This window comes from Saimiri boliviensis, chromosome 17 (genome assembly GCF_048565385.1).
Source record: "Saimiri boliviensis isolate mSaiBol1 chromosome 17, mSaiBol1.pri, whole genome shotgun sequence".
Lineage (NCBI taxonomy): Eukaryota > Metazoa > Chordata > Mammalia > Primates > Cebidae > Saimiri > Saimiri boliviensis.
The window spans coordinates 6324951-6346295 of NC_133465.1; the positions used below are offsets into that span (position 1 = coordinate 6324951).

At 41.1% G+C, this 21345-nt stretch overlaps 1 protein-coding gene across 1 annotated transcript in view; it reads right to left on the reverse strand.

Moving 5' to 3' along the window:
* The window catches only part of PPM1E (protein phosphatase, Mg2+/Mn2+ dependent 1E), a 252589-nt gene extending 239443 nt beyond the window's left edge, over positions 1 to 13146 (reverse strand). The window contains exon 1 of the mRNA XM_039477048.2: positions 12491 to 13146. Coding sequence (XP_039332982.2) covers positions 12491 to 12978 — 488 coding nt within the window. The 5' untranslated portion in view covers positions 12979 to 13146. The remainder of the gene's footprint in view (positions 1 to 12490) is intronic.
* Positions 13147 to 21345: the final 8199 nt, after the last annotated feature.

A 21345-nucleotide genomic window follows, 5' to 3' on the forward strand; every position in this document is an offset into this window, starting at 1 on the left:
AAAAACAGCAATTGGAAATGCTGACCATTGAGAGTTTCACAGCAAGCACAGCTGAACCCAGGAAGGTCCAGCTCTGTGGGGAGGGGCATCCACCAAAGAAAAACAAACAGAAATAACATCACCACAAGCTGGACATCCATTCAGAGACCCAATCTGAAAGTCAGCAATTACAAAGATGACAGGTGGATAAATCCACAAAGATGGGAAGAAACCAGTGCAAAAAGGCTGAAAATATCCAAAATCAGAATGCCTCTCCTCCTTCAGGGGATCGCAGCTCCTCATCAGCAAGGGAACAAGGCCTGATGGAGAATGAATGTAATGAATTGTCAGAATCAGGTTTCAGAAGGTGGATAATAAGAAACTTCTGTGAGCTAAAAGAACACGTTCTAATCCAATGCAAAGAAACTAAGAACCTTGAAAAAAGTTTTGACGAAATGCTAATGAGAATGGACAATTTAGAGAGGAATATAAGTGAATTAATAGAGCTGAAAAACACAATAGGAGAATTCATGAAGTACGCACAAGTTTTAACAGTCGAATTGATCAAGCAGAAGAAAGGATATCAGAGGTGAAGACCAACTCAATGAAATAAAACGAGAAGACAAGATTAGAGAAAAATGGGCAAAAAGGAATGAGCTAAGTCTCCAAGAAATATGGGACTATGTGAAAAGACCTAATCTACGTTCGATAGGTGTACCTGAATGTGATGAAGAGAATGAATCCAAGTTGGAAAATATTCTTCAGGATATTATTCAGGAAAACTTTCCCAACCTAGCAAGGCAGGACAATATTCAAGTCCAGGAAATACAGAGAACACCACAAAGATATTCCTCAAGAAGAGCAACCCCAAGGCATATAACCGTCATATTCACCAGGGTGGAAATGAAGGAGAAAATGCTAAAGGCAGCCAGAGAGAAAAGTCAGATTACCCACAAAGGGAAGCTCATCAGGCTCACAGAAGATGTCTCAGCAGAAACCCTACAAGCCAGAAGAGAGAGTGGGAGCCAATATTCAACATCCTTAAAAGAACTTTCGTTGGCTGGGCACGGTAGCTCAAGCCTGTAATACCAGTACTTTGGGAGGCTGAGGCGGGTGGATCACGAGGTCAAGAGATCGACACCAACCTGGTCAACATGGTGAAACCCCATCTCTACTAAAAATACAAGAAAAAAATTAGCTGAGCATGGTGGCGTGTGCCTGTAATCCCAGCTACTCAGAAGGCTGAGGCAGGAGAATTGCCTGAACCCAGGAGGCGGAGGTTGCTGTGAGCTGAGATTGCGCCATTGCACTCCAGCCTGGGTAACAAGAGCGAAACTCCGTCTCACAAAAAAAAAAAAAGAAAAGAAAAGAACTTTCAACCCAGAATTTCATATCCAGCCAAACTAAGCTTCTTAAGTGAAGGAAAAATAAAATTTTCTGTGAACAAGCTAGTACTCAGAGATTTCATCACCACCAGGCCTGCTTTACAAGAGCTTCTGAAAGAAGCACTACACATAGAAAGGCACAACCAGTATCAGCCTTTCCAAAAATATACCAAAAGTTAAAGAGCATCAATATAATGAAGAATCTACATCAACTAATGGGCAAAACGGCCAGCTAGCATCAAATGGCAGTATTAAACTCACATATATTATTATTAATCCTAAATTTAAATCAACTAAATGCCCCAATCAAAAGACACAGACAGGCAAATTGGATAAAAAGCCAAAACCCATTGGTATGCTGTATCCAGACCCATCTCATATGCAAGGATAAAGACTGAAAACAAAGGGATGGAGGAAGATTTACCAACCAAATGGAGAGAAAAAAAATAAAAGTAAAAAAAAAAGCAGTAGTTGCATTTCTCGCCTCTGATAGCAACAAAGATCAAAAGAGGCAAAGAAGGACATTACATAATGGTAAAAGGATCAATGCAACAAGAAGAGCTAACGGCCGGGCACGGTGGCTCAAGCCTGTAATCCCAGCACTTTGGGAGGCCGAGGCGGGTGGATCACGAGGTCGAGAGTTCGAGACCATCCTGGTCGACATGGTGAAACCCCGTCTCTACTAAAAATACAAAAAATCAGCTGGGCATGGTGGCGTGTGCCTGTAATCCCAGCTGCTCAGGAGGCTGAGGCAGGAGAATTGCCTGAACCCAGGAGGCGGAGGTTGCGGTGAGCCGAGATCACGCCATTGCACTCCAGCCTGGGTAACAAGAGCGAAACTCCGTCTCAAAAAAAAAAAAAAAAAAAAAAAAAAGAAGAGCTAACGATCCTAAATATTTACGCATGCAAAACAGGAGCACCCAGATAAATCAGGCAAGTTCTTAATGACTTATAAAGAGACTTAGATTCCCACACAACAATAGTGGGAGAATTTAACATCACATTGTCAATATTAGACAGATCAACGAGACAGAAAATTAACAAGGATATCCACGACTTGAACTCAGATCCGGAACAAGTAAACTTAAGAAACATTTATAGAACTCTCCACCCCAAATCCACAAAACATACATTCTTATCAGTACCACATCACACCTACTCTAAAAGTGACTATATAATTGGAAGTAAACCACTCCTCAGTAATTCCATAGCATTTCACAGGTTTAAATGAAATATTGGTTGGCTGCTTATTATTTTCTTCCCTTATTCCTTCCTGTCTCCATTGTTAAGCACAATTATTGGCATAAAAGATTTTCAGTACCCATTTTTAGACTGCATTCTAGCCTGGGCAATAAAGGAAGACTCCTGTTCTCTCTCTCTCTCTTTTTCTCTTTCTTTCTTTCTACTTTCTTTCTTTTCTCTTTTTTCTTTTTCCAAAAAAAAAACCAAAACAAACAAACAAAAAAAACTTCCAAACACCATTCTCCACTTTCTTATGTTTACTGGATGGATGTTGATGCCCAGAGGAACCTTGGAAACCATAGGTTAAAAATGACAGAGTCTCTATCAACTTGGGTTCCTTAAAGACTTCATAGAACACAGCTCCTCCTTCTCTACAGACAAGACTCTATATGAGCAAGAAATAAACTAACATTATGTTAAGCCTTTGAGATTACGGTATGTATCTATTAGAACAGTATTAATATATGTGAAAAATTAGAAACAACCAACATGTCCATCAATAGGAGATTGGATAAATCATAGTATAATCTTACTATATAATGATAAATAGTAGCTACAATGAAGGAACTAGATCTATAAGTATCAACATGAATTTTTTAAAAAAGGTTAACCTCAAAATAGCTAGTTACCAAAACAAACTTTTTAAACATGTATGTTGACTATACAAATTCGTATGTAGTAAAAACATAAAAACATAGACCAGAAGGATACATTCCCAGAATTCTCAGATTACCTCTGAAAAGAAACTAAAGGGAATAGGGTTTACAACAAAGTCTCTAATTTCATATGAAATGTCTTATTTCCTTATAAAAAATATAAAATAATTATGAAAATCTGTTGAAAGTAGATGTTTTATGTTTTAAAATACTTAAGTTATTCATAATACCACCAATATTTTTCTTACATAAAACCTGCTTAGGCCGGGTGCGGTGGCTCAAGCCTGTAATCCCAGCACTTTGGGAGGCCGAGGCGGGTGGATCACGAGGTCAAGAGATCGAGACCATCCTGGTCAACATGGTGAAACCCCGTCTCTACTAAAAATACAAAAAATTAGCTGGGCATGGTGGCATGTGCCTGTAATCCCAGCTACTCAGGAAGCTGAGGCAGGAAAATTGCCTGAACCCAGGAGGCGGAGGTTGTGGTGAGCCGAGATCGCGCCATTGCACTCCAGCCTGGGTAACAAGAGCGAAACTCCGTCTCAAAAAAAAAAAAAAAACAAAAACAAAAAAAAAAAACCTGCTTAGAGGGTAAATTAGTATAACCTTGCAAGAGGACATTTTTAAACTATGCATCAAAAGTCTTAAATACACTTGGTTTTTATATTTTTGTTTTACCCCTTTTCTTGTTTTTAGAATGAGGTCTTGCTCTGTCACCCAGGCAGAACTGCAGTAGCATGATTATTACTGCAGCCTCAAACTCCTGGGCTCAAGTGATCCTCCCACCTTGGCCTCCAAAAGTGCTGGGATTATAAGCATGTGATCCACTGCATCAAACCCTTTAAATACTTTTTTTTTTTTTTTTTTTTTTGAGACGGAGTTTCGCTCTTGTTACCCAGGCTGGAGTGCAATGGCGCGATCTCGGCTCACCACAACCTCCGCCTCCTGGGTTCAGGCAATTCTCCTGCCTCAGCCTCCGGAGTAGCTGGGATTACAGGCACGCGCCACCATGCTCAGTTAATTTTTTGCACCACTAGTAGAGACGGGGTTTCACCATGTTGACCAGGATGGTCTCGATCTCTTGACCTCGTGATCCACCCGCCTCGGCCTCCCAAAGTGCTGGGATTACAGGCTTGAGCCACCGCGCCCGGCCTAAATACTTTTTAACATCGTAATCCCAACACTAGAAATATATCCCAGGGAAATCAGAGACTTACTCAAAAGAGGATCATCACAATATTCTCAGAGTAACCAAAAACTGGTAACACTTAAAATGTCCAGTAGAATTATAATTAAATTACTGAATAGTTATTTAAAAATTGCATAGAATGTAATGGGAGGTGAGGTGAGATATACAGGGTACAGATGAACTAAGACTGATAATTGCTGAGCTGGATAATGACTACAATATTCTATTTTTCATATGCTTTAAATTTTCTACAATAAAAAGTTTGGTAATATGAGCATATTAACATTTATGCCAGCCTGGCCAACATCGCGAAATGCAATCTCTAATAAAAAAACAAAAATTAGCCAACATGGTGGTACATGCCTGTAATCCCCAGTACTCAGGACACTGAGGCACAATAACCGCTTGAACCCAGGAGGCGGAGGGAGCTGAGATGCCGCCACTGCATTCCAGCCTGGGCGACAGAGTGAGACTCCGTCTCAAAAAAAAAATACATGTTTCTTAAAAGGTTAAAATAATTATCTTCATTTAAAACCTCTTAGCTCATTCACTGCATAAGCAAGTATTTACTGCATGTTATACATGTGTCTGGCATTGTAGAACTTAGAAACATAGGTACAAACGAGTCACTAGTAATGTAATGCAACTGCCTTCAAACATTTGCTCATCACCCTGTCAAAAAATTTAAGCATTTTTGACTTTTCTTAAAAAAAAATGTAAGCCTCATAATCCTCAGTGTATGTAGACTTAGTATATATAATATATAGGCGCACACATCCCATTCTAGTAATATTCTAGTATTTCTTACTCACATTTAACATAATGTACTTGATAATTCCATTTTTGCTGATTTCTCATCAAATATGTTTACACCATCTTTTTAAAAATCTAATGTAAGGGCTGGGCGCGGTGGCTCATGCCTGTAATCCTAGAATTTTGGGAGGCCGAAGTGGGTGGATCATGAGGTTAAGAAATCAAGACTGTCCTGGCCAACACGGTAAAAAATGAGGTTTTTACCTAAACTAAACCCTATTCCCTTTAGTTTCTTTTCAGAGGTAATCTGAGAATTCTGGGAATGTATCCCTCTACTAAAAATACAATAATTAGCTGGGCATGGTGGTGTGCATCTGTAGTCCAGCTACTTCGGAGGCTGAGGCAGGATAATCACTTAAACCCAGGAGGTGAAGGTTGCACTGAGCCAAGATTGTGCCACTGTACTCCAGCCTGCTGACAGAGCGAGACTCCGCCTCAAAAAAAAAGAAAAAAATTAATGTAACTAAGGGTGGGAGAACTATAAGCTCTTAAATTTTATAGTTTCTTACACTTGCATTATCAATATTATGTTTAACCCATGATTTTGTCACAGAATTTTTTTTTTGAAACAAGGTTTCTATAATAAAAAGTGAAAAAATAAAGAGTAAGAAAGAAACAAGGTCTCCTTCTGTTACTCAGGCTGGAGTGCAGGGACATGATCACAGTTCAATGCAACCTCAACCTCCTGGGCTCAAGCAGTCCTCCCATCAACCTCCTGAGTAGCTGAGACTCCAAGCATGTACTTGTATGCCCAGCTAAGTTTTATATTTTTTTGTAGAGATGGGGTTTTGCCATGTTGCCCAGGCTGGTCTCAAACTCCAAGACGCAAGCAATCTGCCCCCCTCAGCCTCCCAAAATGCTGGGATTACAGGCATGAGCCACCAAGCCTGGTCATCTTCATAGAAACTTTTAAAGCCAATTTTCCATTTCGTGAAGGTTAATTTTGTTAACACCACCAAATATAATCCATAAATCCATTTACTCAGGCACAGATAAATCATAATAGCTTGTAATGGCCTAAAAATTACAGAAAGGATGCCACTGTCAACCCCCATAAGCTGTGGAATTTGTACTCCCTCAGAATATCTCATTTACCATGCTTCACACGAAATCAGTTGTCATACAGAACAAGCTGCCAATCTCAATATGTCAAATATTAATGGCACTTAATTTCATATGTTATATACAAATAAATAGATTCTAAAGTTTTCTTCCTTTGCCCCAACAAAGTATCTGAGGTGCAATTCAATGTGGAGACCTCTGGTCTAGTGACAGAGATATAAACATTTGTTGACAAAAAATAATAAACTAGTACTTACAAGAGGAATAGCACTGAGTATCAGGGAGGGGAATATAGAAGGGACTCCTAACTCATTGTGTGTGTGTGTGTGTGTGTGTGTGTATTTTTTTTTTTTTTTTGAAATGAAGTTTCACTCTTGTTGCCCAGGCTGCAGTGTAATGGCGTGACCTTGGCTCACTGCAACCTCTGCCTCATGGGCTCAAGCGATTCTCCTGCCTCAGCCTCCCAAGTAGCTAGGATGGCAGGCATATGCCGCCATGCCCAGCTAATTTTGTATTTTTAATAGAGACAGGGTTTCCCCATGTTGGTCAGGCTCATCTCAAACTCCTGATCTCAGGCAATCCACCTGCCTCAGCCTCCCAAAATTCTGGGATTACAGGTGTGAGCTACGGAGCCCATCTAGGAACCCCTAACTCATTACAATGAGTGTGAGGATGGTAAGCAAAGATTTCCTAAAGGAAATAGCATTAAACAGAGACCTAAAAAATAGGTAAGATATTGGATTGTGTTGGGAGTGGGTATTGGGGGAGCACAGTATTCCAAGCAGAGGGAATAATTACTATGTGCAAAGGTGCAGAGGCAAAAGTGAACATAATACATTCAAACAAATACATTGGTTTAATTTAGTTTCTGGAGGGGTAGAGTTGGGGTCAAGTGGGTGGACAGTGATTCCAGAGATAAGATTAATGAAGTAAGATTATAAGCCCTTACCTTTGGATTTTATCTAGAAGGCAAAGGAGAGATTGGTGACGGATACGTAGTAAAAAATTTAACGTTGTCCAAGGAGAGGTCCAGATGTTGCCCCCAGCTCCTGGGAGGTAGCCTCTAAACACCTGGAATTTCTGGAGTATTAATATGAGTATTCTTACTATTCATGAACCACATGGTATCAGCCTGACCTCTGGAGAGGGTAGACTGGAAACTGAATTCAACGATACAATCAATAAATTTCAATAAAAACTCTGCTGAGGTAAGAGGATCATTTGAGCTAGGAGTTTGAATTCAGCCTAGGCAATATAGTGAGACCCTATCTCTTTAAAACACAAAATAAAACACAAACTCTAGACACACCAAAGCTAAGGTGAACTTCTTCTTGGGTGGGCAATACTGTGTGTATATTTCCATACATCCATACATTCATGCTGGGATGGTATGGAAGGTATGTTCCCTGAGAACAATGGAAGCTTCATATCTACAACTCTCCTGGACTACACCCTAAGCATCTCTCTTCCTTTGACTGGTTCTAATTTGTAGCTTGTCCTTGTAAGGAACTGTATCCCTAAGCATAATAGCTTTCAGTGAGAAGAGTTTTTCTAGTGCATTACTGATTTTGAGGGTAGTTTGGGGAAACCCCCAAACTTGCAGTTGATGTCAGAAGTGAGGATGGTTTTGTAGCCTCTTCATTTGAAATCTGTAGTTGCATCCTAACCCCTTACAATAGGATTGGAAGTCTTGGGCAGACTTTGCAGTGTGGAAGACTGTGCCCTTAACCTTATACTTTGACTAATTCTGGGTAAAGGGTAAAAATGTTTAAGCAGTGTGACGATTAAACAATTTGGCTACACTGGAGAAAATATATTGAAGAAGGGTAAAACTGGCAAGAGATGACAATGACAGTGAGAATGGAGAAAGACATATTTAAGAGATATTTACAAGGTAGAATTAACAAGATTTGACTAAATGTAACAGGTGAAAAGAAGTCAGGGATGGACCCATCAGAAAGAGTATCAGGTTTTGGTTTTGTTTGTTTTGGGGATGGTAAAGAGGTTGGAGGACTGAATTCTATTTTAGACAGTTTAATTTGAAGAAATTTTGACATCTAGGTAAAGCTGTTCTAGCAGTCAAAGCAAGGATGGAGATAGAGTTGGGAGTCTTTAGCATAACTACAATAACTGAAGTCATGTGAGAGACTGATATTGACTAGGGACAAATAAGTCAAACAAGAGAAGGTCAAAGACAGAATACCAATATTAAAAGGGTAGGCAGAATATTAAAAGCTCACAGAGAAGTGGGATAGCCTGAGAGACAGGAAAAAAACCTGGAAAGCATGATTAACAATGAATGGTATTTTTCCTCTTTTTGCTTATGTGAATGCTCTCCACTTCTTTATTTAATAAATGTGAACATTTATTATTTTTGAATAAGAAAAAATGTGCAATTTAAAAATGGATATTATATAACTTGCATTTATATATTTTCCATTTATATATTTGTAAATTAAAGTTTAATGATTTTCTGACCTAATCCAGTCATTAATGATTCACACAATTCAATATAACTGAATTATTAGTGTCTATAACCAGCGATTTTCTTTTCCAAGCCATTTGTAAAGTGTCCACCCTCATTATTACTGCAAGCCATCTGGAACTACTTAACTTTGCCAGACTCTTGGGATATTGGTCTCCCCCTTGGGAAGTCCAACCCAGACTAAATGAGTAACTGTTCTGAAAATAAGATGACAATATAGCTCTAATTACGACTTCATCTTTGTCTGACAGTCTCTTGTTTAAAAAATGGAAAGAAAAAAGACAGACGAGAATATTTGTTTTTTCTAGAATAAAAAAAATTTGTATCTCTAGAATTGAGAAATTAAACACAAAATCTCTATTAGTATAGAGAAATTAAATACAAAATACTGACCCATACTGACCCATATAAACTACACGGATAGCCTTATATTCACATCTCCTGTAAGATCAGTTATACATTTATTTACAAATTATCTCAAACTTATAAAATTTCTCACCTCCACCTTTTCAAAGGACAGTCTCTCCTTAACCTCAGAAATTCTCAGATTGTCACTGAAATTAATCTCTTGGGGATTTAAATTTAGAGAAAGGAGTAAAACATAGGTAATTTTTTTTTTTTTTTTTTTGAGACACAGTCTCACTGTCACCTAGGCTGGAGTACAGTGGCTCACTGCAGCTTCAACCTCCTGTGCTCAGGCAAGCCTCCCACCTTAGCCTCCCAAGTAGCTGGGACTACAGGTACGTGGCACCATGCCCAGCTAAATATGTTTTTATTTTTTATTTTATTTTGGTGGGGGAGTAGAAGGTGGGGGAACAAGGTCTTGTTCTGTCACCCAGGCTGGAATGCACAGCAGCACGATCTTGGCTCACTGCAGCCTCTGCCTCCCGCCTCCTAGTGCCTCAGCCTCCTGAGTAGCTGGGATTACAGGCATGCACCACCATGCCCGGATAATTTTTGTGTTTTCAGTAGAGATGGGGTTTAGCCATATTGGCCAGGCTGGTCTGGAATAGGGTTATCTGCCTACCTTGGCCTCCTGGCCAAAACCTTTTTTTTTTTGAGACGGAGTTTCACTCTTGTTACCTAGGCTGGAGTGCAATGGCGCGATCTCGGCTCACCGCAACCTCCGCCTCCTGGGTTCAGGCAATTCTCCTGCCTCAGCCTCCTGAGTAGCTGGGATTACAGGCACACGCCACCATGCCCAGCTAATTTTTTTTTGTATTTTTAGTAGAGACGGGGTTTCACCATGTTGACCAGGTTGGTCTCGATCTCTCGACCTCGTGATCCACCCGCCTCGGCCTCCCAAAGTGCTGGGATTACAGGCTTGAGCCACCGCACCCGGCCCCCCTTTTTTTTTTAACCTTAAGTTAAGGACCTTAAAGATACTTTACATAAACAAGCCAGCTATTTTACATCTGAATAAACACACATTAACAGCTTCTATACAAAACACAACATAAATGATGAAATCTCTGATTTAAGGTGAAATATTTTGTAACTTTAGTTTTGCTAGTTTTATTTCAAATCTAAATTTCTGTTCTCAACTAGATGGCCGTTTTATCATTTCAGTTTTTTCTAGTTTATACCTGTGTCAAAATTAATCTTGCTTCCCCTTTCTTTTTTAATTTTTTTGAGACAGCCTTGCTCTGTCACCCAGGCTGGAGTGCAGTGGCGTAATCTCATCTCACTGCAACCTGCACCTCCCAGGTTCAAATGATTCTCTGGCCTCAACCTCCTGAATAGCTGGGATTACAGGCCCGAGCCACCACGCCGGGCTAATTTTTGTATTTTTAGTAGAGTAGGGGTTTCCCCATGTCGGCCAGGCTGATCTCCAACCCCTGACCTCATAGTCCACCCGCCTTGGCCTCCCAAAGTGCTGGTATTACAGGTGTGAGCCACCGCACCTGGCCGTGTTCCTCTTCTGTATTAAAAAATCACACATCTTCTTGCCATCATCTGTGTGTGTGTTTTGCTTTTTTTTTTTTTTTGCCGTCATCTTTAAATAGGTTTCATGAAAAAAAGAAAAAAGACCTTCTTACATGGCAAAGATTCAGGGTTGTACTAAACTAATGACCTTATTTGGACATTCTCTGAAGTTTGAATTCTGCAGACTTCATAAGAATTAGTCTGCTGCTGAGATAAATTCCTTCACTTTAATAAACATTTCGGTTTTATTTTAAGCAGGAAGTTTTACCTTTAATTCGTGTAAAAAATGACATCTCATAAGCCCTTTTCTATGATAGTTTACAAAAACAAGAAAGAAATATTCTAAACGTTAATACTGTTTATCTCTGGATGGTGTGGTATTACAGGCCATTTTATTTCTTACGTTGCTCAAAGAACATTATTACCTTGATAATTGAAGGTAATAATATAATCGAACAGTATTTTAAAAATTTTAGATAGCTTACAGTATAAGACATCAACACAGTCCACTTCTATAGAAGATTTGTTAAATGATTTTCCTCTACTGACAAACTGCTGCTTTAACAGGACAATAATTTAATCAGGTGTCTGTTAGCTTGGATGAAGACAAAACAAGTTTATTTTCCAGGCCCTTCTTTTATCTAGGCTTTTGAGAAAATCCCAAAAGTGAGTGTGAACTTAATTACAGTGCATCTTGCAGTAGTAAACTTTTTGAGTGGCCAGAGTAACACCTTTCATTACAACTATCAGCTGAATGGCAAAAGATGTCCTAGGTTTACCAATGTTTTCAGAGACTTACTAGTATTCTCCTCTGTCATTATTTCGGAACAATTCCCTTAAGAAACGCAATTGTAAACCGTTTCTATTTCAGGCCTATAAAAACCAGAACTGGGATGAAAGGCAAAGCCTTGACCTTTCTATTTTAGACTTTCATCTGTGTAGCTAAGCCATCTGCTTTCTCCCCACTCCACCCCATCTACTTAATGGACTGAAAATACTGCACCTAATTGCAATTTTATCAAAACAAGCTGACTTTTCCACTTTAATGAATTATGCTCTTTCACCTGAAGGCTCGCTCGAGAAATTTTGCTTACCCTTCCCTCTCAATTCCTGCCCACCTCCCTCAATCATGAAATGTCAATTGTCTAAATTGAGACCAGGTTCCCGTGTATGAAAACAATCTAGAAAGCTCTTCACTTTCAACACCGAGCACCTGGCGGAAAATCTACTCCAGTCTATCATCTGGATATGGGGCCGGGATAATCATCATTGTTGCAGTTAACGCAGGAGGCACCTCGCCGCTCAGCCTAGAAAGGAGTCGCGTCTCTCTGCCGCCCAACGACAAGGCACTCAGCCCGGGAAAAGACCAGACGGGGCTGGGAGGAAACCTCCGGGAGGAAGAAAGGAGCTGGGGAGAAGAGGGAGCGCCAGCCTGGGAGGAAGGACCTTTCCAGGCAGGAAAGGGAAAGGGTGCGCGAAGTGGAGCTAGAAGCTGGTGACCAAGGAACGGGGGGATGAGGAGCCCGGGCCCGACAGAGCGGTTCCAAGGCCGGGCGGGAGGCGCGGGGGCCCAGGCGGGCGTGGGCCGCTCTCAGCCGGCCGGCCGGGTCCGAGCAGCGGGGGCGCGTTCAGAGGCGCGGGCGCGGGGGAGAGGGGCGGAAAAGAGAGCGGCCGGAGCGGCCGAGGGCGCCGCGTCCGAGGCCGGCGCTGCGGGAACCGCGGACCCACCCCCCGCCGAGCCCCGCTACTTAACTATTTGTAGAGCTGCTGCAGGCACAGGTCCAGGCTCTCGCCCTCCACCTCCTCGCGGGTGATGCGCTCCGACAGCGGCCGCGGGAGCGGGGGCAACGGCGGCAGCGGGGGCTGCGGCGGCGGCGGCACGGCCGAGTGCCCCGGGGCCGCCGCCGCAGTCGCCTCCTCCTCACCCTCGGCGACGGCCACCGCCTCCTCCTCCACCGCCTCCTCCTCGGGCTCCGGGTCTCGCTCCTGGTCCTCCTGCTCCGCCGCGGCGACGGTGGCCGCTTCCTCCCCGGGTTCCTCCACCGAAGCCTCGGCCGCCTCGGCTTCTACCAGTTCGGGTTCGGGCTCGGGCTCGGGCTCGGACTCGGGCTCGGGTTCGGGTTCGGGTTCGGGTTCGGGTTCCGGCTCCGGCTCGCCGCCGCCGCACGGTCCGCGAAACTCGCCCAGGAACAGCTCCAGGAAGCGCCGGTAAGTTTTCTCCTCAGGGATGCAGCCGGCCATCGCTGCTCATGCCCCGGGGCCGACCGGGAAAGCGGCTGGGGGAAGCCCCGGAACGGTAAGAGGCTGCTTTTGAGCCTCGGGCTCCCGCAAGGGCGGTTAACGGCCGCGCCGGCACGAGCAATCAGCACTGGGTTGCCTGGAGAGGGCTCCCGCAGGCGTGCGCGCCGCCGAGCGCGGACGTGCGCGGCCCAGGGGCGGAGCGCGCCGCCCCGCTCGGATCTGGAGGGAAAGTTGGCGGCGGGTGCGCGCAGGGTCCAGAGGCGGCCCACCCTCTATTCCTACCGAGAGAGCTCAGCCCACGCTGCCTAGAGACTGTCGCCATGGCAACCGGTTCTAATTAAGCCTTGCAGGGTCCCTCCCGTCGAGTCCGCGAAGTCGAAAGGACACTCGACTCGCCCGCTCTCCAATTCTGAATGTCTTCATTGGATGGATACCCTAGCCTCACGTGGTTAGGAATGAGCTAAGACGTCTCCAACTCTTAACTGTTGGTTCCCACTTGGGTTGCTTGGATCCCAATTGAATGTACTTCCGTTTCCTTATCTGTTCCGTGCCTTAGTGTATGTTTTGAAAGATACCACACTGTGAACACCTTTTGTTGCTGACAGTCTTTAGAATAAGTAGTTTTGGGGGACAGGGAACCTCAAATACCTACAAAGTGATAAGTTCCTTTGCATACGTTCTCTCACTTGATTCTGTGAAGAAAGTGGTGTTATTCTCATTTCTTACAAGAGAACTGAAAATTATTTGTTTCAAGGGCTCCAAAATTCCAGCCTTGGCATTGGAGAACTCAGGTCGTTAGTCGCCGAAGCTTTCTGAAAATGCGTTTTTACTTAGCTCTTTTCTATCTCTGGAGAATCAGCAGTGCAATGTGTCTATGTAACACCTTATTTTTATTGGGCTTCGTAGTCTACACATTAATTTCACCCCTTTAATCCTTACCACAGTCCTTTGAGGTATAGGACAGTACCATCATGATTCCTTTTTTTTTTTTTTTTTTTTTTTTTGAAACAATCTAACTCTTGTCACCCAGGCTGGAGTGCAGTGGTACATGCAACCTCCACCTCCCAGGTTAAAGAGATTCTCCTGCATCAGCCTCTGAAGTAGCTGGGATTATAGGCGCCCACCACCACACCCGGCTAACTTTTGTATTTTTAGTAGAGAGGGGGTTTCACCATGTTGGCCAGGCTGGTCTCGAACTCCTGATCTCAGGTGATCTGCCTGCCTCAACCTCCCCAAGTGTGGGATTACAGGCATGAGCCACAGCACCCAGCCAATGATTCCATTTTCTAGGTGAGAAAACTGAGCCTTAAAGACACGGTGACTTTGCTTCAAGGTCACATGCAACTGATGCAACAAGGACTCAATCCAGGTCTTTTCACTGGATTCACCCACTTCAATGGATTTTACCCATTAGTTTTCAGGAAACCAGGACTCCCCTCTTTAGTCTCTGCATAATGCATATTATACTTTATCATATAATATGTATTTTTTTCTACATTTTGTTTACTCTTCTTCCCCATCTCCCCAAGTCTCTTTATTTCTTTCTTGGGTTAGAATTGAAATGACTTTAAGTGATTCTAATTTTCTTACCAGACTGCACACAAACCTATTATTTTTAAGCCTTACTGAGGGAGTGGGAGAGAAAGAAGCTGTGTTGTTATACGGCTGTATAGATCATAGTATCATTACTGCAAACTGCCATGTCCATGGCAACATATAATTGAGCAAAAACATAGTGATTCTTTCTGTACTTTGAAAAACAGGTTCTCACAAATTATCTACCCCATCCTCCTCATTTTATTTATTTATTTATTTATTTAGAGACAGAGTTTCACTCTTGTTGACCAGACTGGAGTGCAATGGCACCATCTCAGCTCACCGCAACCTCCACCTCCCGGGTTCAAGTGGTTCTCCTGCCTCAGCCTCCTGGGTAGCCGGGATTACATGCGCCTGGCTAATTTTGTTTTCTTTTTTTGAAACGGAGTCTCTATTGCCAGGCTGGAGTGCAGTGGTGGGATCTGGGCTCACTGCAACCTCCACCTCCCAGGTTCAAGCAATTCTCCTGCCTCAGCCTCCCAAGTAGCTGGGATTATAAGCACACACCACCATGCCCGCCTAATTTTTGTATTTTTAGTAGAGATGGGGTTTCACCATTTTGGTCAGGCTGGTCTCAACTGCTGACCTTGTGATCCACCTGCCTCGGCCTCCCAAAGTGCTGGGATTAAAGACGTGAGCCACCACGCCCGGCTAATTTTGTATTTTCTGTAGAGACAGGGTTTCTCCATGTTGGTCAGGCTGGTCTTAAACTCCTGACCTCAGGTGATCTGCCTGCCTTGGCCTCTCAAAGCGCTGGAATTACATGTGTGAGCCACCGCATCAGCCTCCGTTTATTGTTTTTAGGTTTCAGTTGGATTTAGGGTCTGAAATTTCGTTTCCAGTTATTAATGACAGAAGACGGAGCCTCTCTGCCAACTGTTTTCATATAATACTGTATTCTAAATCCCTGACCTGATACTGTTATTTTAAGATTAAGCGGGTTGAGCTCACTAATGTACATTATGGCATCATGTAAAACAGAGTTCCTCTCCTAGCTTGAGATTAAATAATACATGATATAAAAAATATAGTGAGTAATTGCACTTGAGTCCTCTATATTTTTTTCCCAAAGGTAAATAAAGATCCAATAAGTTTGTTTCCAGAAATGGTGAATGTATTTATGTGTTTTGTTTAAAACATTACCAGTGTAGAGCAGCTTCTCTATGAGGTGCCAACAAAGTCTTCAAACTCCTCATTTGTCTTCGTTTTCAATCCACCTGTTCATTTCCAATTCAGAATATCTAGAAAAGAAACTTCTTAGGCTGCAAACCAAAATGTCCAGGATTTTGCATTCCAACAACTGTTTAATATCTCGGAATTTGACATAATGACATTTAGTTCAAGAGTACGTAGCTGTCAACTGTAACAATTCATATCAAACTACGCCCTCCTACTTTGTAAGATAGCTGCTTCCCTCATCTAGATGACATTTATTTGTGACATTAATTTATGACTCAGCCCACATTTCAAAGGGAAGTGATATATGTTGGGGAAACAGTACTACTGAGAGTAAAAGAAAAAGCCCACACCTTTACATTACTATAAATGAGAGGCGTATTTGCTTATATTAATAAAGATATTCCTTCATAAAGATCAATATGGATCCTATTGCATCCATTTGACAAAGTAGCTTTGCCAGAAGGTAGCTGACAGCAGTGCTGAGATCTCAGAGCAGCCGTGTAGGATGATTTTGCCATTGTCAAGAAGTCTTTTAGTAATTATTTTGCATCAGTTTGCTTTCTTTGTCAGCTCTTTTCTTATTATACTTTCCTAATCCCCTTTCATACTAGGCTGGACATGGTCGTTCATGCCTGTAATCCCAGCACTTTGTGAGGCCGAGGCAGATAGCTTGAACCCAAGAGTTCAAAACCAGCCTGGGTAACAAAAACCAGGCTGTACATTTTTTAAAAAGAAAAAAAAAAAACATTGAGTTATGAAAAGCTTAATGTATTTTTAACATATTAAATTTTTTGAGTTTATTTTTTTCTCATAAAAATTATTCTCCCTCTAACCCTTCACTCTTTGGAGGAAATGCACAATGTCCTTTTGCGGACATTCATAGTAATATTTATAAGGTTAAAAAGAATTGTTGAGTTTGGAAGTTTCTTATATGACCCAGCAATTCCTCTCCCAGATATTTTATTCATAAGAAATAAAACATCCATCAAACACACATGCACATGCACACACCCCAAACACAAAACAAACTTGTACATAACTGCTCACAAAAGTTTCATTCACAACAGCTCAAACCTGGAAACAACCCAGTGTCCATCAACAAGTGAACAGATAAATTGGTGTATTCATACAATGGAATACTACTCAGCAATAAAAATAAATGAACTGCTGATAAACACAACATGGATAAATTTCAAAAACATGCTGAGCCAAAAAAAATCCAGGCATAAAGGAATACATACTATATAATCCCATTTGTATAAAATTCCTAAACAGACAAAATTAACCTATATAGTGGGAGAAAGCATATTCTTAGTGGCTGGGACCGATTTGTGGCAAAGGAGTAAGAGGGAACTTTGTGAAGTGATGAAAATGTTCTCTATCTTGACTGGTTAGTCACATGGGCAGACTCATTTGTTAAAAATTATTGCCAGGTAGGGTGGCATGTGCTTATAGTCCCAGCTACTCTGGAGGCTGAGGCAGGAGGATTGTTTGAGCTTAGGAGTTCAAGGCTACCATGTGATATGATTGCACCTGTGAACAGTCACTACACTCCAGCCTGGGCAACATAGCAGAATCCATCTCAAAAAAAAATTTAAGTGTGCATTTAAAATAAGTATACTGTATATTATACTGTATATAAATTACACCTCAATAAAGTTGACTTTTAAAGTTAAAAAGAATTGATTACTGTATGAGTCCTTGCCCTTTTTCTCCTCATACCTATTCCTTCTCCTCCTGTGTCCTGCTCTGTATTGTAGGAGGGCTGACCCTTTCAGGCTGTATTCACTAAGCTACTGTGACAGCTGACTTTCACCTGGGATTTGTCCAGTGGTAGGCATTGAGAAGAAACTGGAAGGTGGAAAGAAAGGAGAAAAGCCCTGTTCCCTAGCTGGGTCCTGAGGCCTTATGCATCTCCTTTACTGTAGCTTTCCTTCCTGTGAATATGTTCACTGGGATTCTAGCTTTTGCCGGAGTCCTTAGCCCCTGAACTCCAGAACAACATCTTCCCCAATTTGTCCCTTAGCCTAGGGATGATAGCAGCTTTCAGGTTTCTAATCTTTTAGGACTTAGATAAGTGAATCCTTTTTGGCTGTTTAGCTTTTCCATCACTTGTGTAACCAATTTCCTGCATTCTCTGTTTTTTGTTTTGTTTTTGTTTGTTTTTGAGACAGAGTCTCGCTCTGCCACCAGGCTGGAGTGCAATGGCACAATCTTGGCTCACTGGAACCTCTGACTCCCTGGTTCAAGCGATTCTCCTGCCTCCGCCCACCGAGTAGCTGGGATTACAGGCATACACCACCATGCCCAGCTAATTTTTGTGCTTTAGTAGAGACGGGGTTTTGCCATGTTGGCCAGGATGGTCACAATCTCCTGACCTCGTGAACCGCCTGCCTCAGCCTCCCAAAGTGAAATTACAGGCTTGAGCCACGGCACCCAGCCCATTCTCTGTTTAACTACATCCTGACTGATGTATTAACAAATAATGTTTTAAGGAACTATAAAATTGATTGTATATATGAAAGAACTATAAATGAGTTAAGTAAATTAAAGTTAAAACAAGTTTAGGTCTCCAAAGGGGCTACTGGAACACTGAGTTTACTTGAAGTTAGCAGTGAACTATTTCCTGTAATTAGAAGAATAGGTTGCCAGGGGTTCTGGGGGAGGGAGGGAAGAATGAATAGGTAGAGCACAGGAGATTTTTAGGGCAGTGCAAATTATTCTGTATGATACTGTAATGGTAGCTACATATCATTATATATTTATCAAAATCCATGGAATGTTCAAGAGTGAACCCTGCTGTAAACTATCAACTTTAGTTAATAATAGTGTATCAATATTGGCTTATTAATTGTAACCAGTATACCACAATAATGCAAGATGTTAATAGGAGAAAATATGTAAGTGAGGGGAGAGGGCATATATTGGAACTGTCCTTTCTACTTTTCTGTAAGCCTAAAACTACTCTAAAAAGTCTATTAATTTTTAAGGTTAATAAAATATTGGATATGTAAATAATTGATGCTTATAACCAAGAAATCTATTAAAGCTGATTTTTAAAAAAAAAAAAACAGTCTGTAACTTCTAAATTTATCTGCAGTTAATATTAGCTTGGGGCCTGGCACAGTGGCTTATGCCTGTAATCCCAGCACTTTGGGAGGCCAAGGTGGGAGGATCGCTTGAGTCCAGGAGTTTGAGACCAGCTTGGGCAACACAGTGAGACTTAGCCTCTACAAAAAATAAAATTAGTCAAGCATAGTGGCACATCCTTGTAGTCCCAGCTACTTGGGAGGTTGAGGTAGGTGGATTGCTTGAGCCTGGGAGATCAAGGCTGCAGTTAGCCGTGTTCACACCACTGCACTTTAGCCTGGGCAAGAGAGCAAGACCCTGTCTCAAGAAAAAAAAAAATTAGCTTGATTACGCAAGTCTGGAATATTCTGTCTATTCTGTTCTAAACTATGCCTGTTTTATCTATAGGCAAAAATAGAAATGTTATTTTGAGAAAACTCTCAATTTTGATTTGCTAGTTGTAAAAAATCATTGATTTGAAGCTAATATTGTATCTCAAATAGTAAAACATAGTTTATGTTAAAATATTGGCATTTTATATTTTGGAGAGAGTATAATAACAAAGTCTATATAGCTCATATCCCATGGCCTAAAAATTAATGCTTATGTACGTGTTTAAGGCTAGGCCTAATGATAAATATTAAGTTGCAAATATTAAAATGTATATTTTAAGAATGGAATGGAAGGATAACTAATATATAAATTAAGGGTGTCCACTCTTTTTGTTTCCCCAGGCCACACTGGAAGAAGAAATGTGTTGGCCACACATAAAATACACTAACAATAGCTGATGAGCTTAAAAAAAAAAAAAGTCCATGCATAAACCTCATAATGTTTCAAGAAAGTTTATGAATTTGTTGGGCTGCATTCAAAGCTGCCCTGGACTACATGTGGCCCATGGGCCAAAGATTGCACAAGCTTGATATAAATAGTTTGTTGTTGTTATTGTTGTTTTTGAGACAGAGTCTCACTCTGTTGCCCAGGCTGGAGTGCAGTGGTATGATGTCAGCTCCACTGCAACCTCCGCCTCCTGGGTTCAAGTGATTCTTCTGCCTCAGTCTCGCAAGTAGCTGGGACTAGAGGCATGTGTCACCATACCTGGCTAATTTTTGTATTTTTAGTAGAGATGGGGTTTCACCATATGGCCAGGCTGGTCTTGGAACTCCTGACCTCGTGATCTGCCCACCTCAGCCTCCTAGAGTGCTGGGATTACAGGTGTGAGCCACCATGCCTGGCCAATAGTTTTTTTAACATATTAATTTGACTATGTTGTCAAATTGACTAGTAGGAAGCAACAGAATACCTGACAACTGAAAAAACTGAGCAACAGAGAAATGTTTTCAAATAGAAATTTCTTCCTGTTCTACATCCCAGATTAATAATTTAAAAATCATTTTCATTTACTGCCAAAAATATTACAGCTACAATAATTTTTTATTCATTTTCTGTTGCTGACTAATATGGCATATTGCAGCAATAATTCAAAGCTGTCAAAATTAAAACTCACATCATGTAATAACTAGCCCACATGTACTGTATTTTACTAGTTTTAAAAAGCAAAGAGGTAAATCCCCAAAACAGATTCTAATTTTTTTTTGTTTTAACCATTAATAACAATCTTTCTGTTTATCTAGCATGGTTCTTTGAGTAGCCAAAATTATTTAACTTATTATGATATACTTACAAAAGAAGGAGAGGGCAGGGGTTGATGGTAATTTGATGGTGGTACTATAAATGGCTAACATGTGGTATGTTCCTTCTATAATGAATGGTTCTTCTAAAATACATTGACGTTATTTTAAAAATCCACTGCAACCTTCTGCTACTAGTTTTCACATTACAAAACAAAACAAAAAGTGCTTTACGGGGGCAAAACTTTGGCTTTATTATCTAATTTTTAATTACCTTTATATATTTATTTAGAATAAATACATGCAAGAATTCACAGTGATATTGATCATGTCCTATTTTAGTCAGCAGATTCCCATTCCTCACTCTGGAGCATTTTTCAAAAAAATGTAGCTTTTAAAAATGAAAATGAAACTGTTAACTAAATATGAAAACTTTACAAAGGTATTTTTTTGCTTAGATAATACTGAATATTTTATTATTACTTAAGCTGATGGAATTGAGCCACAGTGACATTTGTGACTAGAAGGGAAGATGGAAATGATTCCATTAACCTAGAGTGCTGTAACATATGGTAATCATAGGTGGTAGAATAGCTGTGTCGGACAAGGGTTGAGGTAAGCCATGTGGCACAGACATTATCAATTACCACACATGGTAACCATGCTGACACAATGTATCTTTTCCAGAAAGAAAATGATTTGGGCATATGAAGTAGTTTGCTGCCTTATGAAAGAGTGATCTATAAATGACATATCTGGCACCAATTATAGCACACACATGGTATCCAATCATTCTGCAAGCTGAGGATTAAGATTTGATGAACCTCCATATATCTAAATAATAATACAATACATTGCAGTTATTTGCATGAAGGCAGCAAATCAAAATATA